Genomic DNA, 21,165 nt, shown 5'->3' with positions numbered 1-21,165 from the left:
AGTCTGATGTATAGCATTCTGCCTCTGTCTGCCTTTATGCCCAAGTCAAAGAAGAGCCTCTAAAAACACCAGCTTTTAAAGTAACAAAAAATCGGAAAGAACCCTTACAGACAGCCACTGCGTCTATATACTGTTTTTTTTGCCACCTTACGTTCAGACTACAGCTTTTCGTTGGCAATTGCTCATTGTCAATCTTTTTTGTAGGCGAGACTGTGGTGCAAAGGATCCACTGTATCACGTTGTTGGGAACGATTGTACAGCATGGCCCCTGTATGTAGAGAGGTGTGCTGAAGTTAATTATTTTCATTAATTATTTTCATGAAAACTGACCTTCCAGAGTACAGACTGCATGAGAAACATCTGTTCCGTTTCTTATCATGTATTCTTTTATTCAATGGACTCTTGCTATTGATTACGACTGCTAACAGAATCTTTTACTCCATGTTCCACACATTTTATAGGTATGGTAGAAAAACAATTTTTGGTTTTGACAGAAATTAACCCTCAACCTTCTTTCTTGCTCTCCACGCTCAATACATTTTATGCATCTTGCTATTTCATAGGAATACATGTACATCATCGCATATCTTGGTGACCGGAGAAAGCACGCGCTAACGAACAAATGAGCAGCCCCCGTGATAACGCACATTCTGAAAACAAACTGAAACTGTGAAACAATTTTATAAACACGTCATTGTCACAACCATGTGAAAGTGAGTAAACAGACCACATGAGGTGTTAAGAGAATTTTCTTCCACGGAATGATGAATTACTGACTGCAATTGTTGTTCATCTCTGTCTCCCTGTCAGGAGAAATAAATCGAGGTTCGTCCTATCTTTCCGTCTTGTACCGTTTTTACATGTTGCACCGATGAGGATAAGACTGCCCAAATGCTTGAAAGAGAACTACAAGTGCTTGAAATGTTCTTTAAAACAAGGACTATACTGCCACCTGTTGGGTCAGAAAAATGGATCACAGCGTACCCAAACACCGGAAATGGTCTCATCCACCTCCATTCGCATTATTCCGCTTCCTTATAAACTTCAAACTTGGGAAGTGTAATGAGGAGTTCTAATGATTAGTTTAACTCTAGTTTAGGGTATTTGTGTTACTCCACACTAACTTCGCTAGTCTATAACTTTGCAATATAAATCTCTCCATATTTATCGCAATTTTAAAGGTGAGACATCTCCAGATGAGACAATACATAAAGAATAACTAGGCTAATTTCTGTATTTCATGTTTGAACGGAAAAGAAACACTCTAAATCATGACTTCCTCTATAATTTCAGAAATATTCTTTGGACTGCTTGAAACTTTTATGCTAACAATGAAAGACGGAGACCACAAACATTTATTTCTTTATACATAATTGAAAAATATATACATAGTTTACAGTTTTTTTTGTTCATTTTCAACATTTTGAGACTAAACAGCATAAAAGTTGTTCAGGTAGAGGAGATCAACACCAACTGAGAGAAAAAAAAAAGCAATGAAACGCTACGTAAAATACGCCATTCCGCTCAACTATTAATGATACTGTAAGGAATCAGAAATCGGGAAAAATATGTCAACACAAAGCAACAACAACAACAACAAAACAAAAAAAAAAATCGAGAGACATCAGTCAAACACTGTGATCCAAACCGAGAAATTAAAACAATTTCTGAATGTTGTACATCTTATTTGTGGTCAGCGTCGCAAAGAGACGTCGAGATGCACTTTGGAAATGAAGACATACGGCAGACAGTTCTCGCTATCTGACCAAATAAGTATTTGCATGGACGTTTTTTTTCACCTACTACAAACGATAGTATATTAGAGATGAATTAAAAATGACTTAAACTGCTCTACTGATCCCAAGGGTACATCTGCCATTTCAAACAAAAAAAATATAGCATTAATTGTTGTGCTAAGGAAAAAAAAAAACGTGTGCAGAAATTCAACATTAAAACAAACAGTAGAAGCTGTTCTCTTTCTCTAATTTCACACCCAAAGGATTGGAGAAAATAAAAGCATTGTATAGAGAGCATAATCCACACCCTGAACAGACATGCAAAAGAGGCTGAAAACTTTGGCGATGCATTAAGTGCAAAGAGTGACAATAAGATCCCACATCAAATCCTACAGCACTGGCTTCACAGTGTGGATATGTGCTACATTCAACAGACCAACATTTAATATTTCATTCCAGGTACGAACTCTTTCGCATTGGGGTTCAAGTTGCTGTTGACCTGGGGAAAAAAAAAAGAGAAAGGTTAAAAAAATAATGAATAAATAAAACTGCAATTGCTGCAAGAGTATTCAAATATACTGAATTACATTTTATATAATCCGTTTTGAAGGCACTCTCAGTGATACAAACGCAGAAAAAAACGTACTGCAATGCAATGCAAAGACGAAATTTTAAGAATTATCAGGCCAGTTCGCATCCTAAGCTCTTATGCCGCAGTCCACCTATGACTAGCTGCTGGTTATTTTAAGGACTGGACTTACCGCATGGCGATGAACAAGATTTCCCCCAAATATGATGAAACTTTGGCATCCATCATCAGGGACATAACCTTATCTCAGAATAGTACAGTCTACATAAACTAATATATAGGTGGATGAGAAGTTATCAAGCGTACAGTTGTGATTCTCTTGGTTTTAATTTGGATTACCTAATAATATGTACTCCACAATTAAAATTACGACACATTATGTTCCCAAGCAAATTTTTTTTTTCCTCATTCAGATTCAGTTACAGGTTACGCCTAGCGCTCACTGCTGACTTACAGACATGCTTGCTACTGATTTCATAACATACTCTTCAGTGGTAACACTTATTTGACTTTGAGCCTGGAGGTATTATTAAAGGGGGGTCACAGAGAGAGCCCAAAGTGGGTTAGTGGGACAAGAAGTGGACAAATATAGATCTATAGTTAATGGCACCTTCCAAGTAAAGGGGAATGGATGTTTATGGTGCCAGAGATACAACTTGGCTTCAGTACACAAGCTCACTGTAGGTGTGCTTTCCACAAGCATGCCACTTTGCACACTGCAAATGCCTAGTTGTTATTGTGTGAGACACTTACCACTAGGTCTTCAGCAATATCCCCATCCCCAATAACCAGCACACTGAGCTGGTCTTGTAGCTGATTAATGGTCTGAGGAAGGTCCCTGGCTGGTATGAACCATTCATGCTCCTCCTCTTCCAGCAACATCTCTTGGAAACATCGCTCAATGAAGTCTTCTTCCCAAAGCTCCTCTTCTACCTGTTCATATATAGGACATATGTCCAGTATTATCACTAACAGCGTTAAAGACGTTTTAGCTGTGAAATCGTAAACACATAAGGTCGTGGAGAGCTTGCTTATGACATGAATGAATGGGAGACTAACGAATACTTTAATTACCTGTCTGTTGAATTCCTCCTCATTCTCCATCCACATATACTCGGCAAAAGGGTTGTCATCGTTGCTGATTTGGCTGCTGACGATGATATCATGGCTGATGTGCCCTGAGGTGTTGCTGCGGCTGGGATCTTTCATTGCTTCCGGTCGGAAAAAACTTATAAAGAAAAACAAAAAACAGGACGAAAATATATTTCATCCGTCGTTTTTCCCCCCATTGTGATGCACATGTATTTACAATTTTTATTTTAGTATTTTGGTCAGAAAGTTGCATGTTTCAGGAACATATGCTATTTGGGCCAAACAAGCCATTTATAACCTCATTTAAAGACTATCTAAATACGCTAACTTAAACGTGATGTGAGGAACAATAGCAATAAAATCCCTGAAATGTTACAGAGCCTCAAGCGAATGCGTGGAACTGTGACGAAGCGTCTTTCTTTGTGTTTGGGAAACGAAATGGCATCAAATGCACTACCTGCAAGACCGAGCACTGTAAACTCAAACTAGCTTATAATGCATTGTCAGTTGATTACACGATCCATAATTTCAGTCTTTCATAACTGTACCGTCACTCAAACGACCATTTATTTTGCTAAAGATAAAGGAGAGCTTGAATTCAGATTTGAACTTTCTTGTTTGAGAGTGTTAGCTAGCTAAATAGTTGGAGTTGGTTAACGGCTTCCTAGCATAATATGCTAATTTTCGCGGAATTAACTTACAACAAATCTATCTTGCTGATGTTGAAGAGAGTATTATCGAATTATTAGGATAAACAAAAAAACATACCAAACAAGTTCCTGTGTACTGGATGTTTCAGCGTTTGCCGTTATTCGCAAATATGTACTTAATACTGTACGAACAATGACAGCTAATGGTTAGATAATGGCTGCTCTCGGGCTTTTTGTTTACATGTGCTGTTTCTGATTTACCGTCTGCGATTGGATAAATAACATGGCAATCATGAGGCAACCGAACCTGCCCATCTGAAATCCCGCCCAGAATACCCCGGATAGTGTAAATAAATGCATTTTTCTGTTGAAATCTTCCACTTTCTGTCTTTCCCCTCGTCAGTTTAGAATTATCAGCAAAAATGTGAATCGCATAACGTTTAATGCAGAGTTTGGAATGGCATTTGTACGAGACAAATAACTTCTTGAGGCAGAGTGGGCGGATACTACCTGCATAGACGTCAGCTGTCACCTCTGGACGAATTCTTAATGACAATATAATTGTTTTTTGTAAGTTTTGATGGAACTTGATGTAATACTTGTGGATCGTTGAGGGGGCGTTCACCATTTCTGTGGCGCTAACGCCCCAATGAGTTAATCGTGAACCCTGACCAAAAGGTTTCCAATACGGGCATTCTGTGGTAAGCAGGTGGTAAAGCTTGGCCAATACTGTTACAGATTACTACGATAAATTCGACCTCTAGTTTTCCCTGTCTCTGTTCGTTGAAAACGTTTGCCCAGTCCAAAGGGTTTGGGTTGCCAGTTTGGTTTTAAAAGAAAAAATAATGAGTATGGTTTCTTTTTACTGGAGGAACATTTAGATTTTTAAAACAGCGTGTGTGTGTGCTTATCACTCTAAATATGCAACTGCGAATAACCATTTGATTTTTAAAATAATTATTTTGTCAAACAATACACCGTTAGTTATACTCCCTTGTCAGATTTTTTCGTAATATGGACTACAGTTTTTTCTGTTAAAAAGCCTACATTCCGTACAAAACAAGCATCATCATTCATTAATTTTCTGAACTAGTTTGACATTCGTTGAGATTTTGCACGACAGATTAAGCTTTTCGGAAAAAAAGCGGTTTACGCTTTTTTTTCGTGATTTCATATTAGGTAGAAAAACTTGGCGCGATTTGGCAACCACTTCTACAGGCAATGCGCTGGGCATCACGTTGACGAGTCAGCTTCGCCACAGAGGAGAAACAAAACGTAAGTTATACTACTCATTCCTTTGCTGACGAATAATTTTACAACTATCTCAATTAGTGACAGTTGTTTCGCCTCGTCATCTGTATGATTAGGAATGCACCGAGTGGACCAACATGGTGTCAAATACGTCAAGCTAACTGTTGGCTAACGAAGTCTCGCGTTCATTATGATTTTGGCCTAACGTTAGCTGTGCCCTGACACGTTTGTTCAGTTTTTTAGCTCCTTATTTACTTGTTAGTGGGCGAAATCAAAATTTGTTTAAAATATTTATTTAAAGCTTGCTCTTTACTTCACTTTTCTCAGTTATACATGTAGCCAGAGGTCTGTGAAGGTGGAGAAGCTAGCCACTGGTGCACTGTTTACTAGGGGTATGAACAGAGGACGTGTTATCTGACTAAGCTATTTAACTAGATTGCTTTTGTATGCTTAAAAGAATATATTTTGGTAGCTTAGAATGTATCGTAGCAACTTAGTGTGCTGTCGCCAGACCACTATATCAGCCTTGACTTGATAGCGAGTCTAGGATGTATCCTTGTTATGAACTAATAAAGGCAATCTAACCATAATCTATTTAGGTATGATAAGGTAGACTTTCAGACCACATTTGCTAGCATAGCTAATTAATCGAATAAGAGTGGGTCTTTGAAACTAAACCTGCAATTTGGCAGCGATTAATCAGGGATCAAGTGCAACTATACAGCATTGCACTTGAACCCGCCATCCTCACTAGATGTAATAGCTTCATTATTTAGGCTATTGTATGTGAATTAGTAATGTAGACGTTAAAACTGACCTGGCTCGTAAGTAGCTACCTAACCCAGATCACTCTATTCCATTGTCTGTCTAGCATTACCTCCTTTTAGTTGACTACAGCTGGCAATAGTTGTGACCCCATTACCCTTGGAAGATGCATTAACGTGATTGTTTTGTCCCACCATGTAATACATAACAGTGCACATCATTTTTATTAATGCATGATACCTGGTTCAAAGTAAAATTCCATTTGTAGTGTAAAAGCAGCACTCATCACCAGTGTACAATGGGCTATCACTGTTTCTGAAGCTGTTTTTCTCTTGGTCAGGAAACTTTTTCTTTTTTGACTGTTACAGTCAAACAGTACATTATTTGTCTAACGTGAATACTTTATTAACTACGCGATATTTCTTCGTCCTATTGTTGTGCAATATTTCACGATTAATTCAGTATGGTCATCTTTTAAGTGTGCTCTTTGACTTCTTAAGGTTTGTTGCTTGACCAATTAAGTGCCATTCTGACGATGCAAAAATGTTCTCGAGTAACAGCCTGCCTTTCTTGTGGCATCACATTTAGTCCCTTAATTTGGTTCATACGTCATTAGGTTTTGCCCTATGGATATTTCAGTGGTCTGTTGAAAGATCCGTTGTAGTTAATTTCACCTGTATTTTCTTGGCTTGACTGCGCTCTTTCCATCAGATACTACTTCATGCGTACCACTGCGTCTTGCAGTGACCATAAACTTTTCATATGTGAAATTTGTCTTTCCTGGGGGGATGATGTACTGGGCATTTTCTCACATTCTTTACTGATTTTTCACGATCCAGATAGACTTAAAATTTAACTTTCCACTTCAGTGCTTTATCCAAGCCTGGTAAATAATCCATCTATTGCTTTTCACATATCTGATGAAACCAAGCAATTTTAAGGGTATGTCACAGTTGGACTGTTTGCCACTGTTTATTCCGCCTGTACCTTGTTGCTAATTCTGTGGATCTCACTGTCTAGCTCTCAGTTGCTTCTGGTAACTCTGGAAGGCATGCTAGAAAATTCTGCCCCATTGTGTTTCTGCAGACCTACTTCATTCTGTCACAAGAAGAGGAGTTAAACTTTGTCGAAACTGACTTTGTCTTACCTCTTTGAATTGACGCTTTGTCCACGGATCGTCCTTTTGGGGACTGTTGGATCTGCTGCTTTTGTTCTTTTCTTCTGACATTGATCCTAGAGCCTGACCGTTTAAGGCCATGTCTCAGAAGCTGACTCCTGACAGCGCTCAGAAAGGCTTTGCCGTAGGCCGTGGTCTCTTGGCCGCAGCCGAGACCTTGAATTTCAGTATGAGCGAACCTCGTTCAGGTAGCCTCTATGGCTCCTCCTCTCGGCCACTGGGTGGAATGTCTGGGGCCTTGGATGCTGGCGACGGAAAAGATCACGACTCCCAGCTGCCCCGCCGCGGGGGCAGCCACCTTAGCAATACTATGAAGCTGTTCACTAGCCTGGGTCTGTCGCCCACCGATCTCGACGTATTGGCGCAGGTCCCCGAGGAAAACATCAACGTGGAGACGCTGCCTCACCTTATCATGCAGCTTAAAAACCGTAAGATGGAGGCCAGCCGCCGCGTGGCGGGCGACCACCGAGAGCTACCGTCCATCTCCCCAGACCAGTCATACCGAGGAGGCAGAGATGACTGGGGGGACATGCAGGGCGACAGAATGGAATCTTCCAACAGACAGACCTCAATACGTGGCCCCCAGGTCGACTTCGGTTATAGTTCCATGCAAGACATCCCCGCTAGAGGGTACGAAATGATAGATTATGGCAACAGCGGTGGCGGCGGTGGCGGCGGCAGAGACCGTCAGTATTCTGAGCTTTCCCACGATCGCTACTGTGGCGTCAGCATGGCTCCTTCAGCGGCGACTGAAGGTGTCTTTATGCAGAGAAGGATGGGCTCCCCTTCCCCGGGGAAAGTGCAGGACTTCTTGGGAGTAATGCCCCACATGTTCCCTCATGTGTGCTCCCTTTGTGATTTTGATGTTCATTCTATGATGGTGAGTAATTTCATTTTGGCACTTGTTGCTTACATGCTTTCTCCCCCCTCCTCCTAAACATCTTTTCTCACATGTCAGAACATGTGCTTTATATTTGGTTGTTTTATGCATCTTATTGGCTTTTATCCAATTGCTGGAAGGTCATTTTGCACCAAGCAAAACATCAACGCTATGTAGCTTGTTTTGGTTTTTTGCTTTCCTGTTATTTGCACACTCTTGCTCAGGGGTGCCCAGAACATTGTTCATGTTTGACCAGCCAGCGTCATGGAAAGTTCTGGTAGCTACTATCACATTCAAATTCAGGATGCACGATGAGTCGTTAATCACATTAAAACATTTGTTTTGACCATTCTCTGTGGTTTTCTAGCCACCTTTCTTGCGTAATCAGAGAGTATATTCAGCTCTGCACTCTTCCCTCCCCTGTGCTTAATGCAGTTTCTCTTTAAACCTTGTTATGTGATTATCGTAAAGTGTGCCATCTTGAGGTGAGGTCATATGTTCACACTGAGAGCTTAACCATAACATAGCACTAGTTTGCAAACAGATTCAACTAAGCTTTGTGTATTGATGTATAGACCAGCAATAAATAAGACTCAAATGATGGTTTGAGGTTAGGAAACCAAAAATCATTCAGTGGAGGTTTGGAACTGTTAGCATGATGCACCTCTATGTGTTAGCTGGGGAGACGCCTAAAAAGTTCACAATTTTAAACAAACCAAACTCTGTAATGAGATTAAATATAAACTCTGTTTAATGTCCAACATAACTTAATTCTTTTTTTTGTCAGCTTAGATCTCAGAATATAGATGTGTATATATATAAAAAATAAAACATTTATTACTAGATTAGATGATGTTAGTTGCTTCCAAAATGTTCTTTATATTCGTCTTCTTTTTCCATGTTCCTTTTCTGTGAGTGTGAGCTTCATCGTTAATGTTTAAAATATGAACCGGCAAACAGTCTTTCTCCAATCTTGAGAGAATTCATAAGGAATTTGCCTTGTCCTGGAACTTCAAAACAGACAAAAGTTTCAGAATACAAATACAGAAGAAAGGCATGCAAGCAAATACAAAAAAAGAACAACAACAGAGGATACACAAACAGAAAATGTGTAAAACAAAAATGATTGGTGGAAATATGAATCAGTTAGTGACGGTGTAATAGTTCTAACAGAAACAAAACATTTTAAAAAACGCTGCATTTCAGGAAGCCCACAAAGTTAGCCATTATCGACAGTGGGTTCATTAAGCAAATTTGAGAGGGATCCTACAGAGTAAGGTTTTTCCATCAGCTGGATAATAGGATGGGTCAGTGGGAAATTTCCTACTTCTTAATATGTGGAGATAAGCTAGCCATAGCCTGCATTGTCTCTTAATGTAAAGAAAATATAAAGGAGAGCCCGACCAATATAGGATTTTTAAGACCGATACCGATATTCATATTCGGGGATTTAAAAATCCGATAATGAGATATCGGCCTATTTTCTTTTCTTTTCTTTTTTTTCAGAAACACATAACAAGCCAATATTTTCCCTAATGTTTGTTATATTTAATTAAGAGTCCTCACCAAGATAGCATGACAATGTAGTTTAAAAGTAAACTTGATTTATTGTCAGAGTACAAACTTTATTTTTTTTATGAGTCAAATGTATAAAAATAAAAGTTTTAAAAAAATATCAGATCCATTATAAACTATAGAGTACTATTACTAATGCACATTAAAAGAAATTGTGTGTGTGTGTTGTGTGGGCCTGCCATATGAACATCAAAGAGAAACTATATACTGTGCTCTCCCCAATATTGAAAATAATCGTTTGTCTGGCGATTACTCCTTGTTTCTTGTGCTTCTTGTGAATTTAAAAAAAAAAGATTCTAATTATTTGGTAATTTAGCCGAGAACGTAGGCTCTTCCACGCGGCGAGTAGACTAGTGTACATCAGCCTGATTGTTCTTCCCTTCCTTTAGTCCATGTTGGAAAACTCCTGCACGGAAAGATGTCACTATTCCCACAATCCCTATCAACCTCAGTCAATTTATAAGTCGTTACCTTGGGCACTGAGACCTTGATTAGTGGCTTTTTTGGCAAGTTTAAGATTCTGATTCCCCCCCCCCCCCCCCCCCCCCCCCCCCCACCTTTGCTGTTCCAGTCCAGGTCAGCTAATAAGCTCTCGATTTACAGTCAGTTTAGCAAAGACTGGATTATATCTCCTTTACTTAAAAACCAAAGGTGGATGATCTCACATTGCCCTCTCGCTTCAGGAGTGGACAGAGCACACCAACGGGATACGACATGCAGAGAACCGGAGAGTGCTTCTACAAGTGTACGTCACCCATGTTTCAACACTTTTCTTAACTCAAGTTCATTTGTGGCAGACCGTAAGTTTAGGCGTAAATGAGTCCAATACAGACTCTGGAAATCTTTTTCTCTCTAATTACAGATATCCTGACTGGGATCCACATATGCCCACGACCAGAGGGTGTGTACCTGATCAGTTATTGCCATATTAGCCTACTTCTGTGTCATGTCCAATGACTAACAAAAATACATTTCTTAATTTTGCATTTCCCAATCGGTGAAAATAACCGTCAATAATGAAGAAAATATTCAGTTTCGTGTCAGGTTGTAACGTGTGCAGAGTTGCAGTGTCTAGAGGGGTGGCTCTGTACAAACTGACACTTTATAATCTGTTTTCTGTGTCTGCATCTCTCTCTCAGGCCCAAGCCACTTTTATTGGATACCAAGAGCCCCTCAGATGGATTACTGGGGCCTGCCCCTTTGGTTGGAGGGATGCAGAGAACAGGGATGACCTCCAGCTGGGGTAATAAGAACGAGCATGTGTCTTACTGTGTTTGACAGCCCTGGGTTAATGCATTAATTTCATATTTATATATCCTAAAGGCAACAGTGTACTTCTGACTCCAGTTTACAGATATGAATTTTATCCACAGCCTCGTTTAATAACTTGCTTTTTTTTTGTCCCCTGAATAATTTGAATGAAATATGATCTCTTGAGTCATAATATTCCGTGAGGCTCTTTGTTGAAGATCTCGCGTTCATCAGTAATAGTTGAGACCTTTGTAAGCTACATTTGAGCCAAAAGACAGACTTTATGCTAATCTCTTGTTGTTCATTTTGAAGGGTCTGATTCAGGCCTTGGAATGGGAAACAAAATGCAGCCACAGTCCATGCAACCAAAGGTAACGCACTTCATTCTTTACTGTCAGAATTCTTTCTCCAGTTTGGTGTCTCCGAAATGAAAATGTCCGTATTTGGCTCATTCTTCGATTTTGTCTTCTTTTTGTTTTCATACTTTGGTGATTTTAATCTTTAGAATTTGTTGTTAGGAGAACAAAATGAACGTAAGACGATCCACATTGCAGATCAGTGGAAAATCAAGTTATTCTAAAGTGTTTCTCCTATATTAGGGGTCTTATTTCAGGGGTCATGTGCTTGTGTTATTTGGGTACTGAAGATTTCATGCATACACTTTTAGGCTTTAGAGGCAGATGCAGTATAAGATATGAGAGCAAAATAGTAAAACACTGATAAATCTATGCCACAATATGTAATTACAATAATACCAGCACCAGTGGTGCTAAGTGATTTGAAGCTGTAAAGAATATTAGTACACCTGGAACACTCTTTCTCTGTGTTCTCTGTTCTGTCCCTCATTCTTCTGTTTACATTGGAAAACAGGACTCAGTGACAGTCAGGTCAGAGTTAGGGCAGTGGTAACCAGCTGAGGCAGACCAGGGTTGGTTATGGTGGCAATAGATGTGTGGTGACACAAGGGATAAACTGAAGTAACCTCTGAAGCCGTCACCTAAGTATCAGTCATCTAGAATACCTTAAAATACTGTGACACATTCCCAAGATGCAGCGTTTCCAGTTAGCCCTAATGTTTGACTTTCCAGAGGACTTCCATGATCTGTTTGTGATTCCTGTTTCTATGACATAATTACACACACACACACACACACACACACACACACACAAATATATATATATATATATATATATATATATATATATATAGTATGTAAGGTTTTGGGTTAAAGTTTAGAGAGCCTTGGTTTTGTTTAGGTGCCTCGTCATTTATTTCTAGTCTCATTTTTCTGACCTCATCTTTCACCTTTATGCTGAATTGTAGAACGAAGATGAAACGCTGTTGTCTAGTGATATTGACGTACTGTGAACTATGACCTTCTCTCTCTCTAGATAAGAAGTCGGGTGGTGGTTGCAAAATATGACAGAAAACCCCTGTCATCCAACAGCTTATTTGCATTGGCTAAACCCTTTGGCACCATTCGTGAGCACCTTGTGCTAAAGAACAAGGTATGGGCTTTTTTTCCCCATGCACTGAGCAAATAATTACCTTATGCTGAAATATATATCGTCATTGCAATGAATGTGTGTGTGTAAGTGTGTGTACAGACACATACACACACACACACAGTCATTGTAGTGAAATAATATGTTCCTTTTAAAAAAAATTTGAATTTAAAATTGAATTTAATTCTATCTGTACACGGTCATATGCTGCTGGACATCACATGTATTTTGTTTTAATGGCTTTTCTTTTCCCGTGATCCTGAATCTGTCTTTCCCTCACAGGCTTTCCTAGAATTGAAGACCCATGAGGAAGCTTTGGCCATGGTCAGTTATTACCAACGGAAGCCTGCTCTGCTTTATGGGAAAGAAATTCAAATTTACCTGTCGAAAGAGCTTCTGGTAATTGAGGTAAGAGTTCCTGCTGGCTTCTGTAGTCAGAGTTAGCGTGGTTGATGAACTGGTGGGTTGTCTTATGGTCAAATCAAGAAAAGTTAAAACGAGTTTAGATCAGACCCTGAAACAGTGTGCCTCTGTTTATATTTGTTCATTAATGCTTTTCTATCCATTTCTTAGCAGCAGATCTTGACACAGTTTAATGGTTGTGGCTGTTCAAGAGTACTGAACTCAATAATGACGGTGGCTCAGTGGTTAGCACTGTTGTCTCAGCAAAAAGGTCCTGGGTTTCGAATCCTGGCCTTTCTGTGTGGTGTTTGCATGTTCTCCCTGTGTTAGTGTGGGTTTCCTCCAGGTGCTCTGGTTTGCCATCATAAAGACATGTATGTTATGATTAATACTCCTGTCAGTGCCCCTGACCAAGGCACCGGCGTAAGAACTGGAGTTGGTCCCCCGGGCGCCGCCCTCGGCTGCCCACTGCTCCTAGTGTACATATAGGATGGGTTAAATGCAGAGGACAAATTTTTTATTATCTTTGCTGTATTTGTAGTCTGAGTTGTATATCCTCCTTGTTTTAATTGCAGAAGTCTGGCCGACCAGATAAAGACATGCGAAACGCCAAGGAAAGAGAAAGTCAGGTCGTGTTCTTTTCTAATCTGCCCAGAGAGACTGAGAAGAAGATGGAACTGCTTACTATAGCACGCCGCTTTGGCACTGTGGAGAAACATTTGTTCTTAAACGATCAGGTAAACACAGCTTTTCTATGATACTTTTCCTTATCCATTTTCTGTATACTGAACATGACTCAATTTTGACTATAATCATGTGCTTAGTTGTCATTTGCAAAACAAGTTTGTGCTTTTGATTGTCACAAATCTATGTTTCGTTGGTGTTTAGTGTAGGATCATTAATTAAGTACAATGTTTTGTCTTTTTTGGACTACATTTCTCACGCCTTCATTACAGGCATTTGTACAAATGGCAAATCCTGAAGATGCTGAGATGCTAGTTAAGTATTACACTTTACACTCACTGACCATCGGCCGTAGGAACATCCGTCTGAACATCTGCACCAAGTACAAGACCCTAACGTAAGCGCTTTGGTTCTGTAAAAACTATCAGATGAATATCTGTTTGTCTGTCGACCTGTCTGTCTACCTTTATAACTAGCTATCTGTCTGTCCATCTATATGAGGTTTATACATAATGGATATTCTCTCAGAAAAGTAAAAGGGCCTTGTGGTTCTGTTTAAGGGTTCCTCCTGGTAAGGGCGGGCAGGGAAGACAAGACTCCAACAGAAAGAGCGGTGGCGGCGGCTCCGGTTCCAGAGCCTCTTCAAAGTCCCAGAGATCTTCATCTGTGGGCTCCAGGACCAAAGACATCTCGGCTGAGAGAGCAGACAAATCTGAGGCCCAGGCAGAGGGTACTGGAGAAGAGGTGGCAGGCGTGATGGAAGCCGATGAGGAGGAGGGTTACGAGAGAGACCCCGCTTTGGAGGAGATGGACGACTCCGCCGCAGAGGCTGACCAAGCGATGACGGCGCAGCTAGACGAGACGGAGACTCCCGGGACGGAAGAGGACGCTGGCCCAGAGACGGCTGAGGACGGCACGGGCGACGCCTGCGAGGAAGACTCCACGGAGAAGGCGGAGGAGGCTGACTCGGGTCAGGACAATGCGTTTGAGGGACGTGCTGACGATGAGGATCAGACCGAGCAAGCCGAATCCACAGAGGCAGCTGATGAGTCAGAGGCTCCTGATAACACACAGCAGACTGAGGACGAGAACGATGCAGAGGCCTCAACAGAGCAGGTGAGTTACTCATGAGTCGAGAGAGAGAGACTCTGAGTAGCCTCTGTCAGTTTTTCTTTGCCTCAGTCACTCATAACTGAAAAAGAATGCTTAGTCGTGACTTAGTATTGTTAGTTTGTTTGTTTCATAACATTTTTTTTTGTTCAAACACAGTAGTTGTGCCTGTCTGGTACGTTTAGTCACTCCGGACGTCTCAGTTATGGACTCTGTTTTCAATAGGAGGGTGCCACAGAGCCAGATTTTCCAGAGAACATGGATGAGTTCGTGACTCTGGATGAGCTGGCCGACGAGGAGGAGGCTGACAGACACGAGCATTCCAAAGCTTCCAAAGACTCTTCAAGTAACGTCTCCCACTCACATTACCTTCCCCTGACCCCCTGAACTCCTGTGACTGACAGAATGAATATTACAACAAACCAACTCTCACAGGCTCATTTTTCACCCCCTTTCTTCTCTTTCTTTCTGTTTTTTTTTTCCCCCCCAGGAAACTCAAAGGCCAGTGGCGTAAGTGTTTAATTTTTATCCTCATTCCAACATTTACTCCATACTGTTCACATAACAGGTTTTTACTGTTTGGCACATTTGTTAAAACGTGACGAGTGTGATGGTTCTTTGTTGCAGGGTTTGAGGGTTGTGAACGTGGTGGGGTTTAAGCGAGGATACGGCTATCTCGATGAAATCCTGGCGTTGGCCAAGCCGTTCGGCAAAGTGGTCCGACACTTGGTACTGGATGTCAGGCCAGAGGTACGTCGTAAGCAAATGGCTCTGTGCTTGTGTGTGCGTCACTGATAAATGGAAATGTTCTGTTGTTGTTGTTGTTGCTGTTAAAGTATATTCATCAGCCTGGTCAACCTGTGACAGATACCTGCAGCATAGGGAAGGTAGCTGATGTTGAGTGAAATAGTTACATAGTCAAAATTAATGTGTTCCCTCTGATGTTCTCTCAAAAGGCTTTTCTGGAACTTTCCAATGAACAAGAAGCCAGAGCGATGGTCAGTTTCTATAGCAGCAATGTCATACCATCTGTGTGTGGTAAATCAGTGAAAATTTACCATTCACAGACATACGCCACAATCCAGGTAAGCGCTGTCAGAAATGTCAGAAATATTTCCTCAAAGAGGGTTTTTTTTTGTTTGTTTTCAACTAATGGCTTTATGTAATGTTTGCAGAGCGGCAAAGTCATCTATATCGGGCAGATTCCACACTTCAAAACATCAGACGCCTCCCTCCTGAAAATCGCAGAGCCGTTTGGAAAAATCAGACGTTATTTCCTAAATCGATTGCGTAACGAGGTAATGGGCATCCAGTCCATGAGGAAGATCTGAAAACACCCTCTGTTTAGAGTTACAGACTATGATTACTGGGCTTCTCAACAATCGCGTGGTGTTTTTTTTTTGTCCTTTTCTGTGTAGTGTTTTATTGAGATGGAAAGGGGAGAGGATGCAGAGAGAATGGCTGAAGCCTATAAAGACAATCCACCAAAGTTCCAAGGCAAAAGACTCATCGTGTACGTGAGCAGGAAATATAAACAGCTCAAACATGGGTAAGTCTTTTTTAAAAAAAAACAAAACACTGTTGAAAATGCTAATCGGACCATGACGTGAATTCTCTCCCATACAGCTCAGGCCCAGTTTACAACGGGTTTTGTCTGTGACAGTGACGGTGTAATGTGGTTCCTCTCTGACAGGCATAGACCTCCATCGCCTGAGCCTGAAGAAAAGGAACCTTGTAAGAGGAAGCGTTCTGAGGACGAGAGAAGCGTCCAGAGCGACTCGGCCTCCAAAGGCAACAGCACTAAGGACGACGAGCCTCCGGTCAAAAAGGTGAAAGAGGAGAAGGCCTCGGTGGATAAGAAGGAGAATGTGGAGAACCAAGAGGAGAAAGAGAACAAGGAGGTGCTTAACGAAACCAGCCTGAAGAAGGAGGAAGTGGAGGAGTCGATCGCAGACACCACCGACACCCAGAAAACAGAGACTGTAACGGTTGGTTTCCACCTTCACACCTTGTTAAAAGACAGAAGGGGGGAGAGACAGGCTGGGAAACGTTGGGATAAAAGTCAGCCTTTAGTCCTCTCACAGGGACCTTAACCCACACCTGCCCCATGTGAACTGTCAGTCATTCAGAAACAGTGGAGTTTACTTTCATTCATTTTCAGTGGGGTCAGTTCATACTGAGCTTTTCCAAGCCAACACGCGTTGCTCTGCCAGCCAACACACTTTGCTCCATTTTTCTTATGACTCTCTGCCTGCTGTTAGTAGTAAAGAGCTCTCTGCCTCTCACTGCCATGATATAACTGGGCTTATGTCATGGTCAAACAACATGTGCACTTTGATATCCAGAGATGAGGGCGTCATTTGTTTTTTTTGGGGAAAAAGTTACAGGGGCCATTCCGCTACCAATCCTTCTGTCTCAGCCCCTGTAGAAAGCCCTCCAGGCTGTTTGTCCTGATAAGCTTCTTTGGCTTCTGATTTCTCTAAATCACATCCTGCAGACGATACAGCTGTACACTGAACCTGGAGCTGGTCCTGTTTTGTAGTCACATATAGTCACATATAGGTCTTTCCATTTATTATCTGGTTTGTAGTCACATATAGGTCTTTCCATTTATTATCTGGTCAAATTCTGGATTTTTTTCCTCCCAAAACCTAAGTCTCATTTTTTTTCCTCTTCGAGAGAGTATCTTTGTTGCTCTCTCGAAACAATGTTATGTCTTTGTACAAGACTCTGTCCATTTGTGTCTTGTCAAACTAAAACACGTGAATCAGGTTAGATCACATAACTGAGGAGCAGTATCAGTTATATGTCAGCTGCACTTTAGTGAATGGTAAAAAAACATAATTATCCTTTTGTAACATCTCTTACTTGTATTCTTTTCCACGGGGCAGGTTGTTAAGGAGGAGGAGGCTAAAGCGCCATCTGCTGCTGATGTTAGTGAAAAGACCGTGGAAACGGAGGCGGTTGCCAGCACATTAACACAACCTGAGAAGAAACCTGAGGCCTCCCCTTTCACTCTTGGGCCTTATGATCCAAACAACCCAGTGGGTAAGAAGGCAGAGTTATACTGATTTCCATTGCTGAGACAAGGGCTCTGGTACTGATACTATATGAACTGTATGGAGGCGTTTGGGTATAACTCCAGGACTAGGCTGTTAGGATCTGTCCAGTTCACACCAGTGTACTTTCCAGTTTATGCTTAGAAAGCCACTCGTACCAGTTTGAAACGTGGAGATAGAATGTATGAGAATCATGATATTTGCAGGTTGTGAATGTCATTAGGGTCATTGCAGGATGATGAATGTTTGGTGCTGTGTTGTGTTGGCAGGTGTGGAGTATGTGAAGATGGGTTACTACTGCAGGGTGTGTTTCCTCTTTTATTCTAATGAGGAGACAGCAAAGAAGGTTCACTGCAGCAGTCAGGCACACTACACTAAACTCAAGGTATGTCCAAAGTGCAAAACACTAGTCAGTAAAACACTGCAGTGATCATTTAACTAAATGCTAGCGTTCTGTTTGAAATAGTCATATGTGTTTGATTTGTTCCAACAAGTTTGTCTGACTTGCTTTTTGCCTTCTTCTTCCTTTCAAGAAATTCTTGGAAAAAGAGAAAACCAAGACACAGAGCAACGCTGGAAAAAAATGATTTTCAAACAGTTGAAGACAACATCGTTCAGTATTCGATGCAAAATAGGCCTTGATTGTGTATGGATGTATATGAGAAGTTATTTTTTTGGTTTTTAATTTTGTTTGTTTCCTAATTTTTGGAGTTTTAAGAGTTTTTTTGCCTATAAATGATAGCTAAAAGAAAATACTTCTCTCCCACAATTTTTTTTTTAACTGAAAGATGGACTATCTCAGTCTAAACATGAAAAATGTCCTATTTTGTTTGCCTTCTGTTTACATACCGTTGCCCATTCGATTTTGTGATTATTACTGCATTTTTAAAAATGTATTGTAGACATTAAAATGTCAGAATTCACTACAGCTTCTCGTGTTGTCATAGTGTCTGTAAGCTAAATATCCTTGTTAGACCTTTGACCTGAAGCTCTTTGAACATGAGTCACTGTATTAGAACAAGGTCACATAAGTGTTTGATTGACAGGGCATTGTCCTCATCAGCACTACCTATTGGTTGGGCATTGTTGTTTTGAGTGACAGGACAAATGTAGGTTCTGTGAACCATTCATAAGACATATGTTTGGTTTTGCCCAGCAAATCCTGTTTGGAAGTTGAAGTAACTTCAGTAGAAAAAGGGGTAAAAGATGAAGGATTCATATACATGTGTGGGGTTCAGGACCCACTCACTGAAACACTTCACTTTCCCATCTCCAGTTTCCCTCAGTTTATTAAACTGTAGTGGTAGGTCTTCCCCTTTTAGGTTATGTGATGAACCTTTGACATTTAAGCAAGTTATGGGCCTTCTGATGGCTGGCTCCAATGGTGCTGCCCATGTATGTAGATAAAACCAAAGTAAACAAGTCAAGGTTCAGGGCCTGAATCTCCTGTTTTACATTTGCACCAGCACTCGCTTGTCCTACATTATACAAACCTCAGACCTCCACAAGAGAAAGAAAATTAATTTAATTTTTTTTGTCAAGTTCAGTTTTGTAAGAACCAGCATAGAACATCAAAACAATTTAATGTGGTTATCCAGGTCATGTATGTAGTGTGAGCCTGCCTAAACCGTTGAGAGGTACTTGATAAACCTAACTGCAGAAATGGAAGGTTCTTCTGTTCATCAGCGGCTCAGCTCCATCCACAGAGGGGGAGCCAGACCCCTGTAGTGTGAAACTAGAGCAAATAATGAGAAGGGTCTATCTGCAGTCTCTTAGACAACATGACACGCCCACTTCAGTACACGACACGCCCCCTGAGAATGACGCGTGTTATGCGTAACCCTGACCGTAGCCCTAACCATAACCATCGTGGGCATGTCATGTAGTACTGCGGGTCTGCAGATAGACCTACTTGCCAACAACAGGGAAACTGGAAGTTAGCATCCGTGGATAAATTTTTAACATGAATTTCAAAATAAAAGCCATTTCAAAGCCGTTTATATGGGGCACAAAAACGTAACTGAAAGGACAACTCTTCAAACTGATAACACTTATCAAATGTTAAATATATATATATATATATATATATATATATATATATATATATATATATATATTCAATAAAAACTTGAAAAAGTTTTTAAAAGAATTAAAGTTGCCGTTGTTCCATATCAGGGCACGCTTCAGTTTGGGCCCACTTGGCCACCTTGTTTATCTTTTGATTTTTATGGTCAATTCCTACCCCACACTCTGGTCACTGTATACTTCATACTTATAGTTATATATTTTATTTACCTCTTTGTATTTTCTATTTTTATTTTTAATGGTGTTTTATTGTGTGCTGTCTTCTTGTTTTTACCATTTATTGCCTGAACTGGGACCTGAGTATCTCATTTTTTCCCCTTTCATGTACAACATGTTCTGGAATGACAATAAAAACATCCTTCTCCTTATCCTTCAAAAAGAACTTCAGAAGCCCACAAACGATATTCAAAACGCAGAGACTCAACTCAGTATGTCTTGCTGGGAAAACAAAAACTTTTACATTTATAATCTATATTACAGTACCTTTAAGAAAATGTGCAGATATTGAGACCTGAATCGCCTTTCTAGTAACCAGGGTCTATTATATACCAAGTCTCTAACATACAGTTGGCCTACAGTAATTTCCTACTCGTAAACTTTAAATTGTGTGGCAAGGAAAACAAAAACTTGTGCCACTTCAATATGGGGGTCATTTATAATCTATATAAAATCACCTTTAAGGGTCAGTGTGTACTGGCCCCTGGTTACGACAAAGGCGATTTAGGCCTCAATATCTGCACATTTTCCAAAAGGTAATGAAATGTAGACTTAATCTTGAGGGTGCACAGGTTTTTGTTTTCCCAGTTAAAGTTTGTGAACAGGCGATTATTGTAGGCCTACTGTATGTTCGAGGCTTGGTACATAACAGGCCCCAGTTGCCACAAAGGTGAATAAGGCCTGAATATCTGCACATTTTCTGAAAGGCAATGCAATGTAGATTATAAATTTCCCCCATTTTGAGGGTGCGCAAGTTGTTGTTTTTTTCCCAGCCACACAAGTTAAAATTTGAGCAGGCGATTACTGTAAGCCTACTGTATCTTAGAGGCTTGGTGCAAAGTAGGCCCTGGTTGCTACAAAGGCAATTCAGGCCTCAGTAGTTATAGATTTTCTAAAAGGTAATATAATGTACACTGCCTGGTCAAAAAAAAAAAAAAAAAGTTGCCGTTTGAATTTGGAGCCTCTGGAGGCAGTGCCCTGATCTTAGGTTGTTTCAGTTGGTCAGGTCTAGGCTCAGCAACATTATGTGGCAGTAAAATGAAGTCAGCTGAGAACCTGAATGTACTGAATGACCAGGTGATCCTATCAATGGATTTTTTTCTTCCCTGATATCACGGGCGTATTCCAGGACGACAA

The 21,165-nt window shown here is 40.6% G+C and overlaps 2 protein-coding genes across 2 annotated transcripts; one reads left to right on the top strand and one right to left on the bottom strand.

Moving 5' to 3' along the window:
- Positions 1–1,350: 1,350 nt before the first annotated feature.
- On the bottom strand, positions 1,351–4,296 carry LOC115805496 (polyadenylate-binding protein-interacting protein 2). The gene is made up of 4 exons (XM_030766096.1): positions 4,186–4,296; positions 3,400–3,553; positions 3,079–3,258; positions 1,351–2,235 (listed from the first exon to the last, which is right to left on the bottom strand). The coding sequence occupies exons 2-4, from the start codon at positions 3,532–3,534 to the stop codon at positions 2,179–2,181; spliced, it is 372 nt and encodes a 123-aa protein (XP_030621956.1). The 5' UTR covers positions 3,535–3,553; positions 4,186–4,296; the 3' UTR covers positions 1,351–2,178.
- Positions 4,297–7,057: 2,761 nt separating this feature from the next.
- LOC115804403 (matrin-3) lies at positions 7,058–18,655 on the top strand. Its single transcript, XM_030764822.1, has 20 exons — positions 7,058–8,140; positions 10,399–10,460; positions 10,578–10,616; positions 10,855–10,958; positions 11,279–11,337; positions 12,359–12,475; positions 12,755–12,880; positions 13,450–13,611; positions 13,831–13,955; positions 14,119–14,674; positions 14,894–15,014; positions 15,159–15,178; positions 15,296–15,418; positions 15,625–15,753; positions 15,844–15,966; positions 16,087–16,217; positions 16,362–16,656; positions 17,560–17,716; positions 17,997–18,112; positions 18,261–18,655. The coding sequence occupies exons 1-20, from the start codon at positions 7,340–7,342 to the stop codon at positions 18,312–18,314; spliced, it is 3,420 nt and encodes a 1,139-aa protein (XP_030620682.1). The 5' UTR covers positions 7,058–7,339; the 3' UTR covers positions 18,315–18,655.
- The last annotated feature ends 2,510 nt before the right edge of the window (positions 18,656–21,165 follow it).

Source organism: Chanos chanos, chromosome 2, assembly GCF_902362185.1.
Source record: "Chanos chanos chromosome 2, fChaCha1.1, whole genome shotgun sequence".
NCBI classification, from domain to species: Eukaryota; Metazoa; Chordata; class Actinopteri; order Gonorynchiformes; family Chanidae; genus Chanos; species Chanos chanos.
This window is presented reverse-complemented; position numbering and strand designations above follow the sequence as displayed.